This window comes from Leptopilina heterotoma, unplaced genomic scaffold, assembly GCF_015476425.1.
Source record: "Leptopilina heterotoma isolate Lh14 unplaced genomic scaffold, ASM1547642v1 Lhet_47, whole genome shotgun sequence".
Taxonomy (NCBI): Eukaryota; Metazoa; Arthropoda; class Insecta; order Hymenoptera; family Figitidae; genus Leptopilina; species Leptopilina heterotoma.
In genome coordinates, this window is record NW_025111098.1 from 1809685 (window position 1) to 1832728 (window position 23044).

General features: G+C 29.5%; 2 protein-coding genes across 3 annotated transcripts; one reads left to right on the plus strand and one right to left on the minus strand.

Annotated features, from left to right (window-relative positions):
• The first annotated feature begins 6711 nt into the window (after positions 1-6711).
• On the plus strand, positions 6712-15844 carry LOC122507449. The gene is made up of 2 exons (XM_043620162.1): positions 6712-6831; positions 14945-15844. The coding sequence occupies exon 2, from the start codon at positions 15008-15010 to the stop codon at positions 15701-15703; it is 696 nt and encodes a 231-aa protein (XP_043476097.1). The 5' UTR covers positions 6712-6831; positions 14945-15007; the 3' UTR covers positions 15704-15844.
• A 401-nt stretch (positions 15845-16245) lies between these two features.
• LOC122507450 lies at positions 16246-21797 on the minus strand. 2 transcript variants are annotated; one of them, XM_043620163.1, is made up of 5 exons: positions 21729-21797; positions 20863-20950; positions 19269-19502; positions 18574-18706; positions 16246-16548 (listed from the first exon to the last, which is right to left on the minus strand). In XM_043620163.1, exons 3-5 carry the CDS (start codon positions 19474-19476, stop codon positions 16377-16379), a joined length of 513 nt encoding a protein of 170 aa, XP_043476098.1. In that variant the 5' UTR covers positions 19477-19502; positions 20863-20950; positions 21729-21797; the 3' UTR covers positions 16246-16376. The 2 variants fall into 2 exon arrangements, with proteins under 2 accessions (XP_043476098.1, XP_043476099.1); XM_043620164.1 differs by lacking the exon at positions 21729-21797 and adding an exon at positions 21616-21668.
• Positions 21798-23044: the final 1247 nt, after the last annotated feature.

Below are 23044 nucleotides of genomic sequence, written 5' to 3' on the forward strand. Positions count from 1 at the left end.
CAGAGAAACTTATGTCCGTTCCAGACAAATGTTTTTTCCGTAAAGCTTTTTGCAAAATATGAAAAATTTATATTTATTAATACATTTATTTTATTACGGACAATACTTTTGTTTATTTATTTAATTATTTTACTTGAATTACGCATGTTTTTGAGATAGGAACATCAACAATCTTTTGTTTTATTATTAATTATCAAAGAATAAAAACGTTATACATTCAATTAGAATTCCTTCTTTTATCCCTTAATGGCAAATCAAATGTTTTGTGTGGAAGAGGAATCTACACTCTATCACTACACGGAACTGGGCGAACATATGTTTTTTTTGCCCTTTACCTTCAGGAAGATTAATTCCGAAAAATATGTTTTATTTAGGTTTATATTCAACGAATTACAGACACAATTGAAAAAATTGGTTTGAAAAAAGTTTAAACAATTTACCCAAATTGTTTTGTTCATCAGAAATTTCTAAAAATCTCAATTTAAGACTGTTAGCTGTATACAATTGTTGCTTGATATGGAGTTAACATCTTAATTTGAAAACATAAAAAAAAACTGTGCTTTGTTGCTAATAAAATTGCTTAAAATTTCTGCTAAAAGAACGATTATGGCCAAAGTGTATCCAATGATCAGCACGTAGAAGAGAACCAATAGCAATTTTTCTTTTTCAATTATTTCTGGAGTTGTTAGAACTGATTTTTCTAGATGCTTATAGCCAGAAAAAAGTAGTTTTTGCAGTAAGCCGTGATCAAAGGTTTTCAAAATTATTTCGTTAAAACGATCCTTGAAAGGTGAATAAGTCCTTGTAATCCAAGTTTTTGGGAAAAACGCGATGGACTCCTGTAGTATTTCAAATCTGAATTCTCCTGCTTTACGATTAAACAGTTTTACAATAGTTTCAGCGTCAAGCAATATACAAGTAACGTTTCTGTTCTCAAGTAAGTATTGCAAACAATCGAAGTACGATACATTACCAGGTGTGATAACCGATTTGTATGCTAGTTGTCGAACATGAACGAGAGGGCTGTTTAACATTGTCTCATTAATGAAGGGGTTGATCATTGGCGTCAATGACGAATTTACCAATTCTTCGAGAGTTGCAATTTGAGGAGCTTCTCGGAAAGAGATGTCCAAAATCACTGAGAACAAGTAACCAGAGTAGACCATGCAGCTCAACATGAAGGCAGCAAAAACTATTCTCTCTGCTAATTTTCTTGGTTCGTTGACTACAGACATTCCCATTATGATTTGACTGATGCTGAACGTGTTCCAAATGCTTCTATCAAATCGTAACAATAAAGTTACAATTCTTATTGACACAACAGCAACAACTGTTGCAACTATCATGTAAATGAATTCGTCAGAGACTTTAATACTTCCAGTTTTTCTTCTTACATTTGGAATTACTGCCTTTGCTGTACTATACAACAAAATACGCACCGGTAGACTATTAATACTTACTGCTTCTAATATAAATCTGTCTATAGTCATTTCAACTTTTACTTTTTCTAGATCAGATGATTTTATTATTCCACCGGCGTATACTAATTTAGTTCTACAACGCATTAATTGCATAATGCAGGAGCTGAATTTTTTCAATTCAATTAATTTTTTATAGAAAATGATACCATTGTGGGTAGGTAACATTGATTTTATACTCTGCCCGTGAAGGTTCAATAGTTTGTTTGGAAACCATTTTGTTTGCGGCTTTATTGTCTGTTTTGTATATTTCTTTGCAAAAAGATTGATTCTGTGAATTGTCATCGCATTCGTCGTTTGCCATGTTTGATTTTGAACTAAACTTTCAACTACAGAAATGTCTAGCATGTCTCCGTGCCAGAATGAGTTTAGCATGGTTTCATAAGAATAAGCCTTTCTTACATTACATAAGTGGATTAAGCACTTGGGCAATGAATGTCCATAGGAAAGCTTGTATAGTTTGACAAAAATAGCATTTAAATCAGATGCGGTATCCTTTCCAAATCTATTGAGAATAAAAATAAACAGCGTCGTTCTTCTTGGAAATTGTAGATGTAGTGAAAAGTATTTTTCCAAACCATCTTTTGCTTCACGTAAACTTATGCTCAATGATGGAAAGCGTTTAGAAACATCACCAATAAGTTGTGCATTAGCATTGGATTCTGTATATGCAAGAAATTTATCATCAATTATAAACATTACCTGGTGGAGTTTTGATTTTCCTTTCAGGAATCTTATTAATCCAGAAGTGTAATTGCTCTTTCCTGACGCACCAAGAAAAATTTCACTAAAGAGTACAAGACCAAATGTCAATTTTAAGAACTTCATCGTTTTTTTATTCTTTAACAAAAAATTAACCGTATCGTTTGTGAGAGGAATCAACTATTCTTGTAGTCTTACAAAAAAGATGTTGCAGGTTTGACAATTGCTTGTAGTTTGACATTGTTGAAGGGTAAACTCGTCTATTTAAGTTTGCACATACTTGTACAGGGCCTACAATACTCACAATTATTAGTCATTTGATGCTTAAAGATAATAAAAATTTCTTTTTTAAAAATTATTTTTACAATATTTTCCATAATGTTTGAAAATTTACAATTGTTTATCATTTACAATCGGACAGGTTTGTTATATTTCAACATAATCGTTTTCTATGATCCTGTATTATTGTAAGTTTTAAAAAATAGACAAACATCTTTTTCCTTATCCAAAAGCAATCTTTATTTTTTACAATTAAAGTTGACATTTTTCTTTCATTTCTTAAGTGTACCGAAATTATGTCATCACCATGGTAACCCTAAAAAATACAAAACAAAAATTATTTCTTAAAATATCTTAAAATTCGTTTATCCTTTAATACAAAGCAAAAATGTGTAAATGATTTGCCCAAAATTTTTTAACTTTGCTGGAAATAAAATTGCGTAAGACATGTAATAAAAGAGGGATTTTAGCCAAAGTGTATATTCAGTTGTCAGTAATTACGGTCGAAAGTTGTTTTTAAATTATTTTAACCTTAATGGTGGTAACGGTTAAAGTAGTAAAACTATCGGTTTTAAATGTCATACGCATCGGTATGGAATCAAAAGTTTCAAAACAAAAGTTCCAATTCCGCGAAGGACTCAAATTATTATTTTCCCAAATGACATTTTTTCCAAATTAATTTTTGTAAAAAAAGTTTATACCCTAAATTTAACGCTTTAAAGTAACTTTTTACAATTTTTTATTATTACCTTTTGAAAAATAGTTGCAAAAAATATAGACATTATATTAGGTGCAGAAGGTTGTATATTTTTCATTATCGATTACTGAAAAATCAATTAATATTGATTTAAAAATTATTTCAGCAACACAATTTTCTTATTATTGCGTACAAAACATACTCTTATAAAGACAAAAAGTAATAAAATTTTTTTAAGAATTTGCGTTTTAAAAAACATTAAAATCTCGATAAAATTATGTTTTATTAAAATAAATCTTTTATCAACACTCCTTTAAAATTGAATTAATTTAAAAATATTTTTAAGTAAAATTAAATTTCAAGAATAAGCACCATAACTTTAGAAAACAATAATTTTCCAGGGTTTTTGATAAAAATTCCTTGACTTTTTCAGGTTTTGTAGTGGAACATGAAAAAATTTTCATTCAGGAAAATATAAAAGTTTCCTCTCTAAGCGAATGGAATATAAATTTTTGTCAAAAATGTTTGTTAATTATGCAAAATATTAGTTTCTAGAACTAAGACAGAGAGCAAGGGTTTAATCTTGTTTTACAGGCATGAAAAGAAAACTCACCCAGACGGACTGACTGGCACCGCAGCAGCAGTTACAGTGCACGAACCGCGAGAAATAAAATCTTTTGGCGACTTTGAATCGCGATATTATTCAAAGTGCTTCTCGCGATTTCAGAGAGACTCATGTACTTCCTTGCTCTCTTTTTTCTATGTTAAAGTTTTCTGTCATTCACTTTCAAGGAAAAAGGAATTTGTCCCTCTCAATTTTTCGACTGCATTTTTCAACAATTTTACCAATACTCAAATACGTGTGCATGACCGCTTATTATGTACGTCTTATTTCACCGATATCATTTGAAATTCAGCAGAAATACTTTGAATTTTAATGAATAGTTTTCAAATTATGAATAGTTTTCCTGGAAATATTATGATTCGTGAAAAGTGAAAATTCACAAATTTTTATGTCACTTTAGGTTCACATTATTTGAGTATTTTTAGAATGTAAAATTGAACTTTGATGTCATTATATGTTACGTTTTCTTCAATTTGAAGAAGTATCAAAGTTTAACCTTTGCACATTGTTTGATTTAGTTTATTACACATGGAGAAACTTTGGTCGTAAAACGAAGTATTATGATAACTTTATTTATGGATGTTGTTAAGATTCTAAGTAAATTTTGCATTCTACTTTTGACTTTTATTTTATTTTATTTTAAATTATAAAAATTAGTATTTTAAGTCAAACTTTTAAAAATTTAACGAATTAACTTTAATCTTGTTACTTTGGGGGTTTTCAGGGACACTGATAACGAATATGTTATATGAGCTGCTGATTAAAATTTTGATCCCAAATGTTTCTTACGGTTTACGAAGTGTTAATTGAATGGTGTTACTATATTTTAATTGAATCGGCGATCCTGAAAAATCTCAAGTAACGAGTAACATTGATCAATCATTAATGTAAGTTGGACTATAAAATAATTTCTGTAAAGATAGGATAATATCTCTAAACAGTTAATACGGATAATTCTGTGAACCATAAAGTAGAGTATTAATGATGAGAGTCAGAAGATAGGGTGAGGAACAGTTTGTTTTAAGTTTAGTATTCCCTCACACAGAATAAATTCCTTCGAAGGAACAAGGAACCCTTTAGACTTTCAAGCGTCACAACAAGCACGATGTCTTCATTACTTTAATGGAGTGCGAGAGCAAGCTGGGATACGAGAAAGGAGATGACAAAGCAATTTCAGAAAGCAGTAGGTTTGATGTATCGCTTTGATAATCCCGATTATGAAATTGGGAGAATCGTAATCTCAAATGCAAAAGGCCACTAGAAGCGCAAAATATACCGCGAGAATAAAGGCCAACGTAGAAGTAAAAGGCTACGTATAGCCATTCTTCAGATATATATAGAAGTATACATTTCCTCGTACCGAATGAAAAGCAATGGAAAGAAAGAAAGTAATATCGCCTTCGAAATCATCGAAGCACCCCTCTCACTAGCAAGAGCAAAAAGAGCTTTTCAGAAATTCGTTCAAAGCAATTCAAGTTAGAACTTAACTTTTGCGGACAAGAGGTTCTGTTTTATTCGCTTTGTATCACGTCTTCTCATTTCGTCTTACCACTGGCATGACTTTTAAGAAACTAAATCCACTAATGAGCTTTTGCACTAATTTTTTTTATTTAAAATATTATTTTCTTTAACACTACATTTAATGTCTAAATATAATTAATTTTCAGGCAATGTCATACTAAATTTTACTGTATTTTATCTTTTTTGCATATTTATACTTTAAAATTCTTTTTCCAACTATTAGAATTAAAATGAAAAACACAGTGCTCCTCACAAAAGACTTGCTCTTTAGTAGAGATAAATGCATTTATCATTGATATTATCGTAGTGTACGGTATTTGGTGTAAGTAAAGAGTCTTCTGTGCATCGAAGTAAGCATCGCGAGGGTAAACTGTAAAGTGAATCTCATTAGTCGCGCTCTGCTGCATGTTGGCTAGGGCGTCGCTTTGATGTCAAACGATATATCCCCAGGCGTTCGAAGCACACTCCATTATTGTTATAATGCATAAGGACGTTTCTAATTATAAAAAAGAAACCGGAAGTTGTTGACTCCGATTTTTTGCAACCTCTTGTTCTTCATATAAATGCTAACGAAATTTAAACTCTGCTGTGAAAATCTATTGTATTTCATTTTTATTTCTTCGTTGTATTGTTTGATCAAAGCTGCCACGGTTCTAAAGAAGCCTGAAAAATCTGGAATTGAATCGTGAATTTCGAAAAGGGTTCAACTTGGTTTTTTGAAATTTTACAGGAGACATCAAAAACTGTTTATTTCAAACAGCATTGATTAAAAGAGTCCAGCTTTTTTTCGTAGTAACTAGATGCTATTTTATATAAGGAAATGATAAAAAGAATTTTTCTTAATAACAGTAGTGAGTTTGAGAAAATTAATATTATAGTCGTAAGCAAAGTATCACGCTTTAATAATGCTACACTAATCAGTGGCGGATCCAGAATTTACTCCAGGGGGGGGGTCATTTATAGATTCGGCGAGCAACGACCATAATTAGCTGACCTTTTTTTTATGTAAATTTTTCGCCCCAGGGGGGGGGGGGGTCATGACCCCCATGACCCCCCCTGGATCCGCCACTGTACACTAAACTATATAGAAAAAGTATCACACAAGGGGGGAGGGGGTCTAAAATACCTAAAATATTCATCACGTAATATGTGATAAATATGACCCCAAAGTTAAATTAATTAAAATTCAAAATAAAAATTGCTACTCCAATGGTATTAAGAAGAGTTTAAAATTACTTTAATTTTTATTAAATTTTTCTAAAGTTAAATTAAAATTAAAATTTAAAATCATATTCGAAAATGCGCGACTGTAGTTTCATATCTGAAGAATATGTGAGTTTTTAAGGTACTAATATTTAATTTGGAAATGTGAGTTCGCCCTTCTATTTATTTATCTTATCAATGCTCATTTACTGTTTCGATATATGTTTTCGATATTTATTCGCGTCCTTTCCTCGTAATTTCTTTTTAAAGAAAGGATTAAGAAACGAAAAAAAGGAGAAGGAGATTGAGAAATTAAATTATAATTAGTAAGTTACTTTCTTTAACTAATAATCAAACAGTTTTAAAGAAACCTGTCATGTATGTAAGATCGATTTAAAATATTTTAAATATAAATTACCTTAATAGTACCAGGTATGCACTTTGTAAACAAAATGTTCCTAACCTCACTAATTTAGATACCAAAACTTTCTGTTGTTGTGAAGAACTAAAAATACAACAAAAATCATATATATTATACGTTTATAACGTTCATAACGTTTATATAATAATAAACAAACATTTATATGCCGAAAAATGGGTAAAAATTAAAAAAAACGTACGGTGACAGTTTTTCGATATTACTGTTTGCGAACCAGTTTTTGATTAAAGTGACATTTTATTATGTTGGCATTTAAATTTATTAAATAATAATTGTAACTTTCATCCATTTTACAACAAATAGCTCATTTTTATATTTAAAATTTTGTGTACAATTATGATTGTTGAAGTTTGTTCAAAATTTATTTTGGACTTAGGGGAGTTTATTGGTGCTTTTTACTATAATGTTAAGTAATGTTTCGATTTTATCTTTTATGTAAATATAATTTTAAAAACAAGAATTGACAACAAAAATATTTAAAAATAAATTTTTATCCTAATGAATTAAGCGCGATACTTAAATTTCTAAACACTTAAAATTATTTTGTAAAGTACTTTCTTAACCCTCCGTCACACACATGGGAAATAATTGGTGGATTCCACGTCAGTTCAACACACTTATTTTCATGACTTGTTGGGATTTGGCTGTACTTTTGTAAATTTATTACCTTTATAGCGATAAACAACTCCACCAAATATTTTTTCAAAATTTTGAAAATTACCAAAAATATGGCATTTTCAAAATTTTTGTCTTTTTTTTTAAAGTGCTATAACTTTGGTTCTAATTAACCGATTTTGGATTTTAAAAAAAGGATTTCTTTGGTTTTAAGTATATTTTAAGTTAAAATTAATATAAAAAAAAAATCAAAAAAATTTTTTTTTTTTTGAAATTTTGAAAAATTAAAAATCCGTTTTTGAAAAAACATCATCTTCGATTTTTTTCAAAATTTTACTAAATGTTAGGGTAAATGTGCTTTACATGTCCTGTAAGTTTCATTCTGGGATCTCAAAGGGATTCGGAGTAAAAAATTAAAACGTAACCACAAATTACGAACATATGGGGTAAAATTCCTCAGCTGCCTAGGTAAAAAGAATGAATTTTCTCTAAACTTTGCTAAAATGTTACTATTATTAGTAGAAGTGCAAATATTAATTTTTTTCAATTTGATAAAATATTTTTTGAGTTATGGAGTTTCAAAATTTTGATTTTTTTGAAAATATATTTTTTTTCGATTTAATATATTGATAAGTAAAATTAAGCAAATTTAAAGTATGAATAGTGATTTTTAAAGGGCTTTTCACGGGCTATAAGCTGGTGACTATTTTTCTATGAGCCATGTAAAAATCAGAGTGGGACCATGAGAATTTTTGAGGAAAATAATAATTTATCATTATTTTACATAGAAAATGATGATTTATAATTAATTTCTTCAAAAAGTTCCATGGTCTCATTCTGATTTCTACATGGCTCATATGAAAAAGGTAAGCTTTCAATTGGGATAGGTTACGAAAAAATAAAAAAACACTGATTTTGAGATACAGTCTTTAATTGCAGGGACCACCATAAATGAGCGTCTTAAGCGGGAAATCGTATTAAACGGGATCGTATTAACCGGGTTCTCCTGTATATTGAAATTAAGAATTTGACCTTGAATTGCACTTCTACTAATAATAGTAACATTTTAGCAAAGTTTAGAGAAAATTCATTGTTTTACCTGGGCAGTTGAGGAATTTTGCCTCATATGTTCGTAATTTGTGGTTACGTTTTATTTTTTTACTCCGAATCCCTTTGAGATCCCAAAATTAAACTTACAGGACATGTAAAGCACATTTGCCCTAACATTTAGTAAAATTTTGAAAAAATCAAAGATAATGTTTTTTCAAAAACGGATTTTTAATTTTTCAAAATTAAAAAAAAAAATTTTTTGAATTTTTTTCTATATTAATTTTAACTTAAAATATACTTAAACTCAAAGAAATCCTTTTTTTAAAATCTAAAATCGGTTAATTAGAACCAAAGTTATAGCACTTTAAAAAAAAAGACAAAAATTTTGAAAATGCCGTATTTTCGGTAATTTTCAAAATTCTGAAAAAATATTTGGTGGAGTTGTTTATCACTATAAAAGTAATGAATTTACAAAATTACAGCCAAATCCCAACAAGTCATGAAAATAAGTGTGTTGAACTGACGTGGAATCCACCAATTACAACATTACACACGTTTAGAGGGAATCCCTCACCACATTGTAAAATAAGCGACATTACAACATAAACGAAGGAATCAACAAAAATTCAATTTTAACACAAGCTTACAAATATGTAGTAAATTATTCTAAATTATAAAATTAATAAAATTCATTTTCGGTCTCAAAAATAAAAATTAATTCAGGGTGGCCGCAAGTCAGGGAAAAACTGGAAATCAGGGAAAAGTCAGGGAATTTTGTTAGTCAGGGAAAAATCAGGGAAAAGTCAGGGGATTTTTAAAAATTCTTTAAAAGTCAGGGAATTTTGATCGAAAGAAAACAACAAATTAAAAAACTTTGATACTTAAATGTCAATTCAGTTTTTTATTTAGACGTTTTTGTAATATAGCTCATTAGGGGAAAGGTGTACGAGATGATCCCCCTAAGGGAAAAAACCTATTATTCAAAGAAAAATCAACATATTCGAGTTTTTTTGTACGCATTACTAGATAATTAATCTATCTAACTATTCTGATTTGAAATATTTGCAGCTAATTAATATTTTACTATTAAATTTAATTCTTCTAAAACCTTACAAAAGGATCATCTTGGACACCGGGGTGTCCAAGATGATCCCCTTTGTATGGGCAAGATGATCCGTAGGGTTATCTTACCCCAATTTTTGAAAAAGGAGTAAAAATTGAAGGAATAACAGTGTATCAATGTTAAATATACTTTATTTAGACCATAAACGCTTTTGACCACTCACCACGATTCGTTTTCCTATTTTATAATTACGAGGCATTGTCAAAAACGAGAAAATTAATAAAATAGATGTAGATGTCAACTTTTTGTTTTAGATAAGTTAGTTTTCATAATAAAAACATATAAGAAGCGAGAAAAATTGAATTTTTTATTAATACTAGAAAATTCACTTTGAGGTGAGGCGAAATACATGGGAATCAGGGGGGATCATCTTGTACACCCATTGAGGGATCATCTTGCCCCAAATGCCACTATTTTGTAATTTGTTCGTAACTTAACCTACGAGCTCTGTTATTCCATAATACCAATCAAAACACTTAGTTGAAGATATACTGAAGCCGTGAGTGCAAGAAACATGGAATTTCAGCTATTACAACAAAAGTTATCTAAGCCCAAAGTTAAGCTGTCCTTAGATCAAAAGTATGAAATTTTTATTTTTTCCAATAGAATTTTTTTAATGACGCGTGTTGTCATGACAGTTTGACTGATTCATAGGTATGTCATTGGCAACGTATTACCGTATTTGCCTAAAAGGTGGCGCTAATAGGCTCGCCAAAATTCAAAAGGATCATCTTGCCCCAGGGGATCATCTCGTACACCTTTCCCCTATAATGGTGCCGTCACATTTTTTATAAGTTTGGACCTTTTTACGGACATTTTAATGTAGAATATTATATAATTCAAAAATTTGTTAGTCAGGGAAAATCAAAAATTAGTCAGGGAAAAATCAGGGAAAAGTCAGGGAATTTTGAAAATAAAATTTTGCGGCCACCCTGAATTAATTACACGAATGCACATCTTCGAAGGAATTCCACTTGACATGTAAAAATAATGTTACATTAACAAATAAGCAAAAAAATCATTAAACAATTCATTTTAATTATAATAGAAGATGGAGATATTATTGTTGATCAGAGTCAATATATTGTCATAGATGTTTATTAATTGTCAATGAACTGATCAGTATAAAACTTTGATATAATTATCGAGCTTTCGCCTCTACGAAGTGAGGCCTTTTCAAGAATATAACACATTTTAATTATATTTATAATATAATTTTGTCATTAACCAACAGAGGAACAAAAAATGTTTTGAAAACTTGATTTTTTTACTTAACCCCTTCAGTAGTGTGTAGCTAAAATATAACAAAATGGTCCCAAAATGTGTAAGACCTTCTTGTGAATAAATTTTCATGACACTAGGTACTAAGGGGTTTTTGGGGTCGCTGATTACGATTCCGGTGTTAGTTTTCAAAAATTCAAAATGGCGGATCCAATATGGCGGACATGATTTTGAAAAAATTCATTGGATACGCTTAAAATTCGTTATTCGGGGGTTTTTGGGGTCGCTGATTACGAATCTGTTATTAGTTTTTCAAAGTTTAAATGGTAAGAATTTTTAAAATAATTTAACCACTTTTGAAATTTTTTAAAATTTTTGGCGGCCATTTTGTATAATAAATTATTTATTTTGAAAATCTTACTTCAGAATCGTGATCAGCGACCCAAAAAACCCCCGAGTAAGAATTTTTAAAAGAATTTATCCACTTTTATTTATTTATTTATTTATTCAAGAAGTTGACGGGTAAAACCCTTTCGTACAGAGTACTAAAATAACTAAAGACTGTACTTAAATTAATAACTAAAAGCTAACTGGCCGCATTATTATTCACATCCGTAGTTATGATACACCGAAAAAAATCTCGATGGTATTATTAACTATTACCCTACACTGAAAAAAATTAGGCTGACAAATTCAACTACCTTTGGGTAGTTAAGTGAAAAGTAGTAAAAACAACTACTTTTTTAGTTAGTCTAACCCGGTTTGCGTAGTTAATTTAACTATTTTTATGTAGTTGATAAATAGTAGTTGATTCTACTAATATATGTAGTTAAATTTTAACATCAGGTAAGTTGTAGAATTGACTACAGTGCGGTAGTAAGAACAACTAAGATAATAGTTTACTCAACATTTCATAAGTAGTAAATTTAACAATTTTATAGTAATAAATAGAAAGTAGTAAAAGGGACTACTTTTGTAAGTAACGTAACACTTTCTTAACTAGTAAATTTTACTACTTTAATATAGTTAACACCAAATTGTTGAATTAAAGAATTTATACGGTTGAATTTGAAACAACACGTGACTTGCACAACTGACTATCGTAAAGTAGTAGAGGGAACTAATTTTTTTATTAGTCAAACCTTTTTCGTGTAATAGACTTTACAACTTTTATGTAGTTATAGTAGTTGATTTGACTACAACATTAGAGTAATAAAAATAAATGAATAATATTGTTGAAGCCTATCGAACCACTCTAAGTAGCAAAATCTACTACACAATGCAGTAGTTTTGGTGAGAAAATAATAGATAATTTTAACTTTTTGAACTTAAGTTTTACTACATTGAGTAGTAGATTGTACTACTTAAAGTAATTAGAAAGGATTGAACAGCATTTTTAAATAAAGCAAAGTTCAGAAATAAGAATTTAAAGAAGATAAAAAGAACTAGTAAAAGTAGTAAATACTACTACATTACATTGTAAAATGAACTACAGTTGTCGGTTGATCTATGTCAAGAATGTCATCAGGTTTCATGCAGACCATCGTAGCGTGCGAGCGTGGTTAGGTGGTTAGGTTATCGGTTTGCGAATGTTAGGGTCGTGCGTTCAATCCCCGGCGTTTGAGGATTTTTCTCCATTATGTACATAAGTGTTGAAAATTATAAAGTATATGTGACCAATAGGAATGCTAGAGGAGATGAAAAAATGAATTTCAGTAATAATAATAATTAATAAATAATAATAAATAATTCTACTACTTTTAAGTAGTTGCTGACAAAAACAAAAAGATGTTAAATTTTACTTTATAAAACAGATCATTAACTACTTTTAATAGTTAATTCTACAACAGAAATGTCGTTAAAGCCTATCGAATTACTTTAGGTAGTAAAACCTACTCCTTAAAGTAGTAGATTTAAAAACAAAATAATAGTTAATTCTACAACAAAAATGTCGTTAAAGCCTATCGAATTACTTTAAGTAGTAAAATCTACTACCAAAATCTTAGTTGTTATAATTACTTTAAAGTTAGTCAAATAAACTACTAAATCACATTCAACCAACTACATTCTTAGTTGTCTTAACTGCTTTTATGATAGTTAGTACAACTATTTGAATTCAGTTGAGGACCTATTGAATTACGTAGAGTAGTTAAAAAGTAGTCAAATCTACTAGTTTTTTTCAGTGTATAGTTAATCTTAATCTAGTAAAAGTAATAAGGATTCCTAATCATTATGGTTGGGATCGCTAGGTTGATTCAACAAATTCAAGCCTGGCAAAAACAACCCTGCAAATCCTAGTCAAATTGACTAGGATTTTAGTAATTTTGCCTATTTCCATAATGCGCACGCGTCTGCTTCTGTTCTGACAGTGTTTACCTCTATATCTTTCGCGTCATTTATCGTGATTTCGTAAAACGATTTTTTATCATTACTCGCGTCTATTTTTTGTACATAAAATGGAGTTCTTACATACATCAAAATTGCTGGTTTCTCGGAACCTCTGGAAATATAGATGGTCCATGTTTTAGAAAGTAAACTATTTAATTATATTAGTCAATTCTTTCAGACTTTTTTGGTTAGGTTTCAATATAAATCGTCGAAATTTTTACGCACGTGGTGACAACATTTTTACTATTTTAATCGCGCAGTGTGTTTGAAAATTTACCTTTGCAATAATTTGTGTATTTAAATTTATTTCCATTTAAGGGCATTTGAACCATGATGACGTCACAGATTTAAAACTAATGCTTTGCACAAACTGTGACGTCATCAAGGTTCAAATCCCCTTAAATGGCATAAATAATTAAAAATAAATAGTTTTTGACAAGTGTATAAAATTGTGTACTTGAAATGTGTAAAACATCATCTGATTAAGTATTGTATTTTGACTCGAAAATCTAGTGTCTATTAAAAAATTAAAATACCAAGTCGTGTTTAGTGTAGTGGTTATCGTTCCGGGTTTTAAAGTGCGTATTCGTTAGGTTCAGGTGTTCGCGTCCCCCCTGCGGCAAATATTTATTTCATAAGTTTAAATTAATTCCAAGGAATATAAATACAAAGTCAAATATAAATATGTTCAAATACAAAAATTAATTTTTTTCTTTACCCCTTTTTTCTTTTAATTACTTTTTCTCTTTTATTTGATAAGAATTTGATTAGCAATTTCAAATAATTATGATACACAGTGTAAATCTAATATTATTCTCCTAGTCAATTTGACTATTTTTTCCTGATTACATCGATTAATTTTCTTGGTCACTTTAACTATGCTTGAATCTTATTACTTTGACCAGGATTCTATAGTTGGCTCCTCTCGTAACTAGGAAACCTAGTCAATTCCTGGTATACGGGTCCTAGGCATTTTTTTCGGTGTACGCAAATTTCTTACAAACGCACTTTTGAAATTTTTCAAAATTTTTGGCGGACATTTTGGATGAAAAATTATGTATTTTGAAAATATGACTTCAAAATAGTGTAGAGGGTAGAGGGAATCCCTCCCTAGGTGTGTAACGGAGGGTTAAAAAAATTTTTTTTACACTTTTTTAAAAAATATTTTAGATGGCGGCGGCCTTAATGCGCTGGGGGTCCATAGGCAGTTGCCTAGTTTACCTCTGTATAAATCCGGCCCTGATTAAAAGTAAAAAACAGTTAAAAAAGGTTTCCAATTTTTGAAGAAGCTTTAATAGCTTTTAGAACTTGTTGTTGTAGATTTGAAAATTTTGCAATAAACTTATTTAAACATCTCCTTTGATTTCAGCACAATGTGAATTTAGTTGTTCGATTCTATTCTTTAGTCACTATATCTTTCTTTGACCCATTTGATGCGTATCCTGATTATTGTAACGACATGTTTTGTAAAGAGCACCCTTACAATTTTGACTATTCAAGTGTTTATAGAGTAGAATTTTTTTTTCTTTTTACCATTTTTATTTATTTTGCTTCAAAGGCAAAAGTATTTCATAGTCACTCACCGAATTTATTTCATTTCTAGACATCCAGTATTGATAATTACCTCCGCTCACCTGGACTAGTATAGGATAGGTAAATTCTTGAGATGGAACCTGCTCCCGGACAATTTCACCACCCTGATGGTTTCATCGCGAAATACCTACGGTCGATGTCAGCAAGATCTTCGTTCCCTTTTCCAATCGCACCCACTCAGATCCACGACATATCATCTGCTTCGTATATAAAGTACTTCAGATCAATATGGACGTCTCTGACAACAGCGATTTATCCCGCTGTCGACGGGATCACACAAGATGACTTCGTTCTAATGTGTCGCCACTTACTAGTCGCTAGACTAAATCATGTCAACGCTGAGTATTATGATGGCCGGAGTCTTGCGCCAGGCTGCAGTGTGCTTCCACTCAGCCTAAGTAACGTCCTTAACGGAATTGGCGTCGTCACCACTCATGAAGGTGGCGTCGTCAATGTTCCACGATACGGTGGAGAGCCAGCTGACAATGAGCTAACATCCACAACGGCAGCCATAGAATCTGGCTTCGCAAACCTAATTCTGGCCTGCAAGGTTAGAGACAGCATGTCAGAAGAAGTCGCTACTGGTAACAACAATGACGTTATCGTTCGAGCCAGCTTTAAAGAATGGACGCCTAAAGATGCATTGTATGCATCGATCGTTCAGAATGGAGCAACCGGAGTTTCTTCTGTAGATAAATCCAACGTGTGGCATTCCAACTACATATCAAACGTATTAGGGATGCGCCACTCCTTCAACCTAGGAGTATAATCATTATTATTTATTTGTTTAGTTATAAGTTATCCATGTAACTATTTACCTCTATTCCAAAAAATGTAAAGTTTTCTAATAAAGGGGGTGTTCCCTAGAACGCAGGTTCATAAGAACTTCTAGGCACCCGTCCAAAACAAATTTTTTGAATTAACTTGATATTTAAATTTGATAGTGTTTTTTGGTCAAAAAATGAGTCATTTTAAATGCTTTCCTTCTATAAAAAAAAAATTCTTGAAAACAGCTGTTTTTTTGCGTTTATGCGCAATGGCCTTACCCCTTGTTGCGGTAAGCATGCCAATGAGTTATGAGAACAGTTTGCTATTTGCAACAGGCTTAAATAGCAAACATTTTGCAATCTTACAGCTTAATTGAGTATATTTATTTGTCATTATTTATAAAAATTATAATAAATCAATGCAACAATTTATAAAAAATAACAACTGACTTAAAATACTTATTTCTATTTCAATGATATTGACAATATTTGAAAGAAATGTATATGCAAAGAATTTTAGTTGTTGGAAAATCAAAATACATACTTGGAACACTTAAAAATCTTTTTTTAATCTATGAAACGTAAAATATGAAAAACTTTTCAATTTCAGTTTCAAAATATGAAATCACAGCCTTTATTAGTAAAATATTATAAAAATACGTTTAGAAGCACCACTTAATGTATCCTAATTTTTTTCATCATGTTTAATACACTGAGTCCAGGAAGTGGGCATGTAGGGTAGAAATTATGACATCCTTGACCTTCTAACCCTGCTATTAATTGACCCATGTGAGCAGCAAAGTGATATCTTGACGGAACTTCAGCCATGGTGTTTAAACTGGTATCTCTAAACAGAAAGATTTTAAATTTGTATCAAAGTAAAATTTTATCAATGTTTGTTTTATCCCAATGATTTGATTCAAATAGTTCCAAACTTATTGTTTGTGCTAAACAAAATTCATTTTCATTCAAACCCGAAAAGTTAAAAAAATGTATTTCAAAATCTCTCTTAAACCTGAATAGACGTATATTTCCTCTTTAATCAGAAAATGCTCCAAATATAATATAAGAGAACTCATAGAAGGTTATAGTTTCGACTCGTAAATTCTTGGGAAACTCTTAAAACCCAAAACGCAGTTATACTAAATTGAAGATATAAGGTTTTATGCACTTATGCGTTATGGTTTGATTGACCAGAATGTTTGGCAATTTCCGAGTTTCAACAAAAGTGCATCGCCCAAAGTCAAAAGGAAGTGTGTTCCGTTATGCGCAATATATCCTGCCGAAGGAGTCCTTTTTTGTTGAAAGGGGATTCTTTACGATCTTGATACACTTCGTAGTTCGACGAACGTCTCGTATAGAAATAACGAATAAATGCCAGAGGCTTTTTAGCTTCTCCATCTTGATCGGTTTAACTCAACACGATCTGACCAATAAAATCACCCTGCCGCGCTACATGACGGTATTCGCGTTACGTGCGTTTACGTTCGCATAAAAGTAAATATAAAGCACGAAACTTTCCAGGACATTAAGTACATCGCGAAGAATGAGAATGGCTAAGATGACGATCTCATTTACTGTTGCTAAAACAAGTTGTCTTACTCGCGTTCGTTTTCCTATTGATGCATTATTTGAAAGTTAGCAGTTAACCAATAAAAAAGTATATATCTTATTTTAAGCTCAATTTTTACTGAAACATCTTTCCTTAGTTTAATCGAACAATTTAACTAAGCTAAACAATAAGCTTTGTATTACAGTCAGTTTTTAAAAATTCAAAATGGCGGACGACATTTTAAAAAATTGCATGAATTTGCTTCAATATTGTTACTTAGGGGTTTTTGGGGTCACTGATTACGAATCCGATGTGAGTTTTTAAAAATTCAAAATGGCGGATCCAATATGGCTGAAAAGATTTTAAAGAATTGCTTCAATTTGCTACGAAATTGCTATTTGGAGTTTTTCGGGGCGCTGATTACGAATTTGATGTCAGATTTTTTAAATTTTCAAAATTCAAAATGGCGAATCCAATATGGCTGTCGTTTTCTAACTGGTAAAGATTAATTAATTCATATTAAATCCGCTATTTTGAATTTTCAAAAAAGGACATAAAAATTCGTGATTTGCGACCCAAAAAACTCTCGAATAAATTTTAATAAATTTAAGCAATTTTTGAAAATCTTTTCCGACGTTTTGATTTTTAAAAACTCACATCGGATTCTTAATCAGCGACCCCGAAAATAAATCAAAGCAATTTTTGAATATCTCGTCCTCCATATTGGATCCGCCATTTTGAATTAAAAAAATTTTTTAAATCTTAAAAATTGAAAAATGAAAATTTTTTAAAATTAATTTTGAAGCAAATTCAAGCAATTTTTGAAAATCTCGTCCGCTATATTTAATTTTTAAAAAAGAAACAACGGATTCGTAATCGGCGACCCTAAAAACCACTGAGTAAGAATTTCGAAGCAATTTTAATGTTTAAAAATATTTTGATAATTTGTTTAAATATTCAGCCATATTAAATCCGCCATTTTGAATTTTTAACTCTGACTCCAAATTCGTAATCAGCGACCCTAAGAACATATAAAAACAGTGTGTTGTAGTGTCTATTCGGAATAGAAAGAAATTTACCGCAAATTAATTGGTTGACTTTTATAAGAATTACATAAAATTTTCACAGTGGGACATAATATATGTCCCGGAGGAGGCACGAGAGGGTTAATTCGAGTGCCTATCTTTAATAATTTATCTGAAACAATCATAATTCGAAAATCGATTTTTTGCTTCTTAAGTGCTTTTCTTCGCGACGAGTCACATATTTTTTGAATCCTAGTAAAATTAAAAAATTTTAATTAAAGTAAGTTGTCATTACCTGATTAAGTTCAATAATGTCGTTTCCATCTCAGTCAGTTGCTCCTGATGTACATGTGACTTTAACTCGCAAATAAGTTTAGGCAAACATGCGGTTTTAATTGTTGTCATCAACTTGGAACGACGAGAAATAACTGCATAATAATTTTACAAAAATTATAATTACCACACTTTTCATTAAAAATAATCTTTTAAAAGTAAAATTAACGTAATTGTGTACCTTGGTCTATAAAAAGAATCTTTTTTTTTAAAAGTCGATTTTGATTTTTTTACGGTTTTCATACAGAAAACTGTTTGTAATAAAACAAACCCTTGACTTCTAGATTTTTAGTTTATTATAATTTTACATTTAAAAAAAATTTGAATTACTTGTAGAAAATTTGCACTGCGAGATTATTCTTCTAATTAATTTCAGATCATAATTTTTATACAATATAAAAAATAAAATAATGATAAAATTATGGTCTGAAATTAGTTAGAAAAATAAAGAAGTAAGTTTTCAAATAAAACATTAAATAATAATTGTATTTTTTAGCATTTTCAGCCTAAAAACAAAGCTTTTTTTCAAAATAAAAATTGAATTCTTTATAAAAAATTACTTTGAAAAAAATGTTGTGGAATATTGAAATTATTTTCATGCTATAATTAAAAGCATCGGTGGACCCTACCCTTAATGTAAAATTTTAATTATATTACCGTTTCTTTTATCGAAATTGATTTTGAGTTCATCTTTGAATAACTTTTCAGAAGAAGATTCTGTTTTTGGCTGTCCATTTATTAGCTTGAAAGTAGAATTCCGTTCTGCATTATTTCCGAAAATTGTAGATATTAATGAGCTGTAATCGCTGACGAAAACCAGAAACATCCCCAAGAAAATTACAAGACGGACTGTCCCTGTATCCATGATTTCAGCATTGTCATAAAAAGATACTGTGAACAAACAATGTATTATATATAAGTCATCTAGTAAGTATTTTATTTATGTCACATTAACAAGGAAAGATCGCTGAATACGAAACTGTGGTTATTTTTAAAAAAAAATTCAAAATGGTGGATCCAATGTGGCGGACATGAAAATTAAAAATCATCTGAATGTGCTTGAAACTAGATACTCAGGAATTTTTGACGTCTTTGGATACGAAAATGAAAATAGATTTTGATGATTCAAAACGAATTTCAACCGAATTCAATTGATTTTTTTATGTCCGCCATATTGGATCCACCATTTTGAATTTTTAAAAACTGACCCTGGATTAGTATTCAGCGACCCCAAAAACCCCTGAGTAATTACTATTTTTAAGCGAATTCAGTCGATTTTAAATTATCAGGTCCGCCATATTCGATCCACCAATTTGAATTTTTAAAAAATAATCACAGATTCGTATTTAGCGACACTAAAAACTCCCAAGTTTATAATTATATGAGGAGGTACCATGTTTCAGAAAATTATCGTTATTTGGGATGTAACCTTACCGCAAGCCTGCAGCAATACGTGCTTGAAATTATTAAGGCATTTTGCTATTTTCTTACTCACTTAATTTAAAAACTCAGTTTATTTGGGTCATTGTCAGTATTCTGCAAAACAGGAAGGGGGGTACTGAGTAAAAGTTTACTTAGAGGAGAGGGGGTCAAAACCGGGTAGGCAGGTTAAACTTGGTACTCTTGTTTTTCCAGATTAATTACTCCTACCTTTGTGTTAATCTTCAGAAACATTTTTTAAATAAAAGTAAATATCAGAATTATTTGTCACATTAATGTGTTAAAGAAAGAATTTAAAGGTCGAATTAAATTAATTTGCTCGTTTCAGTCTTTGTAAAAGAAAAATAACGGACTATTCCTTACGTTAATCTAGTTTTAAAAAAGGGCGTGCACAGTGATTGTGTAAGCTTTACTACTGAAAATTGAAAACATTTTTTTCTTATGTATCATTTACAAGATATCTTACTTGAGTAATGTCAAAAATTTATAAATTTTTTGTTTGCACAAGAAATTATTATTAAAAATTATTTGAAAGAAATTTTTTAATTAGGTACTGAACTTCTTACCAAAACCAAATCTAACTCATAATCTTTAGGAAAATGTTGTATATATTAAAACAAATAAAAATAGTTATTAACAAAAAGATTTACTTTTAGAGTAAAACATTAATTGTAACTTTATAAACCGATAACAATTCCTTTTATACTAAGTTATAAATAAATTTAATTTTAGCACTATACTCAAATAGCGTCACTTTTATAAAAATTTGCAAAGATTGATAAATATTTAAAGAAAAATGTCCATAATGTACCTCTGTTTCAAGTGTATCAACTCTCTTTAATAAATTCGAGAATGCAGAAACTCTGATCCTTGATCCAATGTCTAGATATTTTATGTAACTGTAAAAGAGTTAAAAATGTTATAATAACTAATTGTTATAGATAGATTTAAATTGTTAAATAGTGAATGATTAATAAACTAATAAAAGTTGAGAATATTAATATTTGAATTATTTTCATTTCTATTACTTACTTTTTAGTTTTATTTACACTTTCTACTCTCTAAATCTTAATAAGTTGATTAAAAAATACGTCAAAAGTCTCCTACGTACGAAGATAATTATGTCACGTGCTTGGAATTATAAATTTTATAAATTTTATATATTTTATTTTCATATATTTCAACTTGAAAAAATTGATATTTACTTAAAAATAAATGAATATTCACTTACAATTAAGGAAATATACAATTATTATTTATATGGAAAGGAGTTCAACTTAAGTTAAGTTAATTTTTAATTAATCAGATTTAGAGAGTATGAAATTATAAATTTTCTTCCAAATAAAAAATTATTCAAAAATTACAAAGAAATTCACAAGGTAAACAGAGGTAAAGTAGAATTTAAAATTTAATAAATTAAAATTTTTTACGTAATTAAATTTGTTAAATCAGTAGAAAATGTTAATTTCCCACATATACAAATATTTCAAATTTTATTTTTACGATATGATTTATTTAAATATACTATTCACTATATTCATAAACGTAGCACCATTGTATTTACCGTCCTTATCAATAAACTTAAGCTTTAATAAAGTTATGAATATAAAATGTTTTGTCTAAAGAAAATATGACTTTTTTGCTAATTAATATAATAAAAATTTGGCAATTCTATACCGAAAGTAAAAGTGTTCCAGACGTAGTGCCTTAGAGTCAGGCAATGACTGCGGATGATTGGAAAGCGCGAGTTGGCTAACAGTACAATACTCTTAAAACTTGTCAGTGAAAGTAAGTTTATCTTGTAAGCCTATATTGCGTTGTTGATCACGTATATGAGTATGGAAAGTGAACGTGATTTCCGAGGACTTTATTTCATTCAATGTGTTAAGGCCACAATCTTTTTTAATTGATCCTTTTCGATTATTATTTAATAATAATATTTTTATTAAAAATAGTTGATAAATTGATATAGCTCTGATTAAAATTGTTATAAATAACGAAAATCAAAATTTAATTTCTGCATTATTTTTAATATTGCGTATCGTAATTTTTATGGATTTTTATATGGTGTATTTGTGGTATTCTATACATTAGCAAAAACATTTTTTTAGATTTAATTAATTTTTAATTATTTACATTTATATAATATTTAAATTGTCTAAAAATAATTTCTACAAATGTGAATATGAACTTATAAAGAATTGTTTATAAATAATTATTGAAATAAATATGAATATTGCAACTGCATGTAGAAATATGCGTAATTCCTAGCACATTAAAATAAATAAAGAGTATTAATATATAGATTTTAAAAAATAGTACAACTGCTGTAAATTACTCGACTATGTTGGCTAATATAGTAAGTAAGTTAGAATACCAGCAGTAGGTAGAAAAATATAATCGCATTCATTTTTCATACCTGCAGATAAATAATGCACACTTTCAAACACACTTTCATACTGGGTCATTCCAGGTGAAATTTTCATTAAAAACTTTTTTTGTCTGAAACAATTTTTTTCCGAATTGTATATATGAAAATATAATACACGTATTCTTTATTTTGTTATTTGGTAAAAATCGTGGGAGTTGTGACCATTATTATTGTACACCATTATATTATAGCCTTGAGCATGTAAATCTTAACCAATTTTTATCTGTTTTCTAAGCACTTGCTATTACATTTCTAATAGTCCCTTCGAGGTCGATTTTATATAAAAAAAATTAATTTTGTTTTATTTATTTATAAACATTTGAAAAAACATTTTTTCACGAAAATAGAACTCCTTTAAAATACAATATTTACATTTAACACTTAATATATATAATCAATAAAGGAATATTATACACCACAGACAATAGAAATTTTTTTTTTTATATTTGTTATAAACAATTTAGAGTCTGAAAAGTTAAAAAATTGCTATATTTTATAGTTTTAAAGTTTCATTTATGAAACAAAAGAATATTTTATACCTTTAATTAAGATATTAAAAAAT

Bases quoted from the DNA above. Each gene is read 5' to 3' on its own strand.
- LOC122507449 (XM_043620162.1), top strand. From the start codon at position 15,008: ATGGAACCTGCTCCCGGACAATTTCACCACCCTGATGGTTTCATCGCG.
- LOC122507450 (XM_043620163.1), bottom strand. From the start codon at position 19,476: ATGGATACAGGGACAGTCCGTCTTGTAATTTTCTTGGGGATGTTTCTG. The intron at 18,707-19,268 runs GTAATATAATTA...ATTATTATGCAG, and splicing joins CAATTTCGATAAAAGAAACG to TTATTTCTCGTCGTTCCAAG. The intron at 16,549-18,573 runs GTAATGACAACT...CTTTCTGTTTAG, and splicing joins ACATTATTGAACTTAATCAG to AGATACCAGTTTAAACACCA.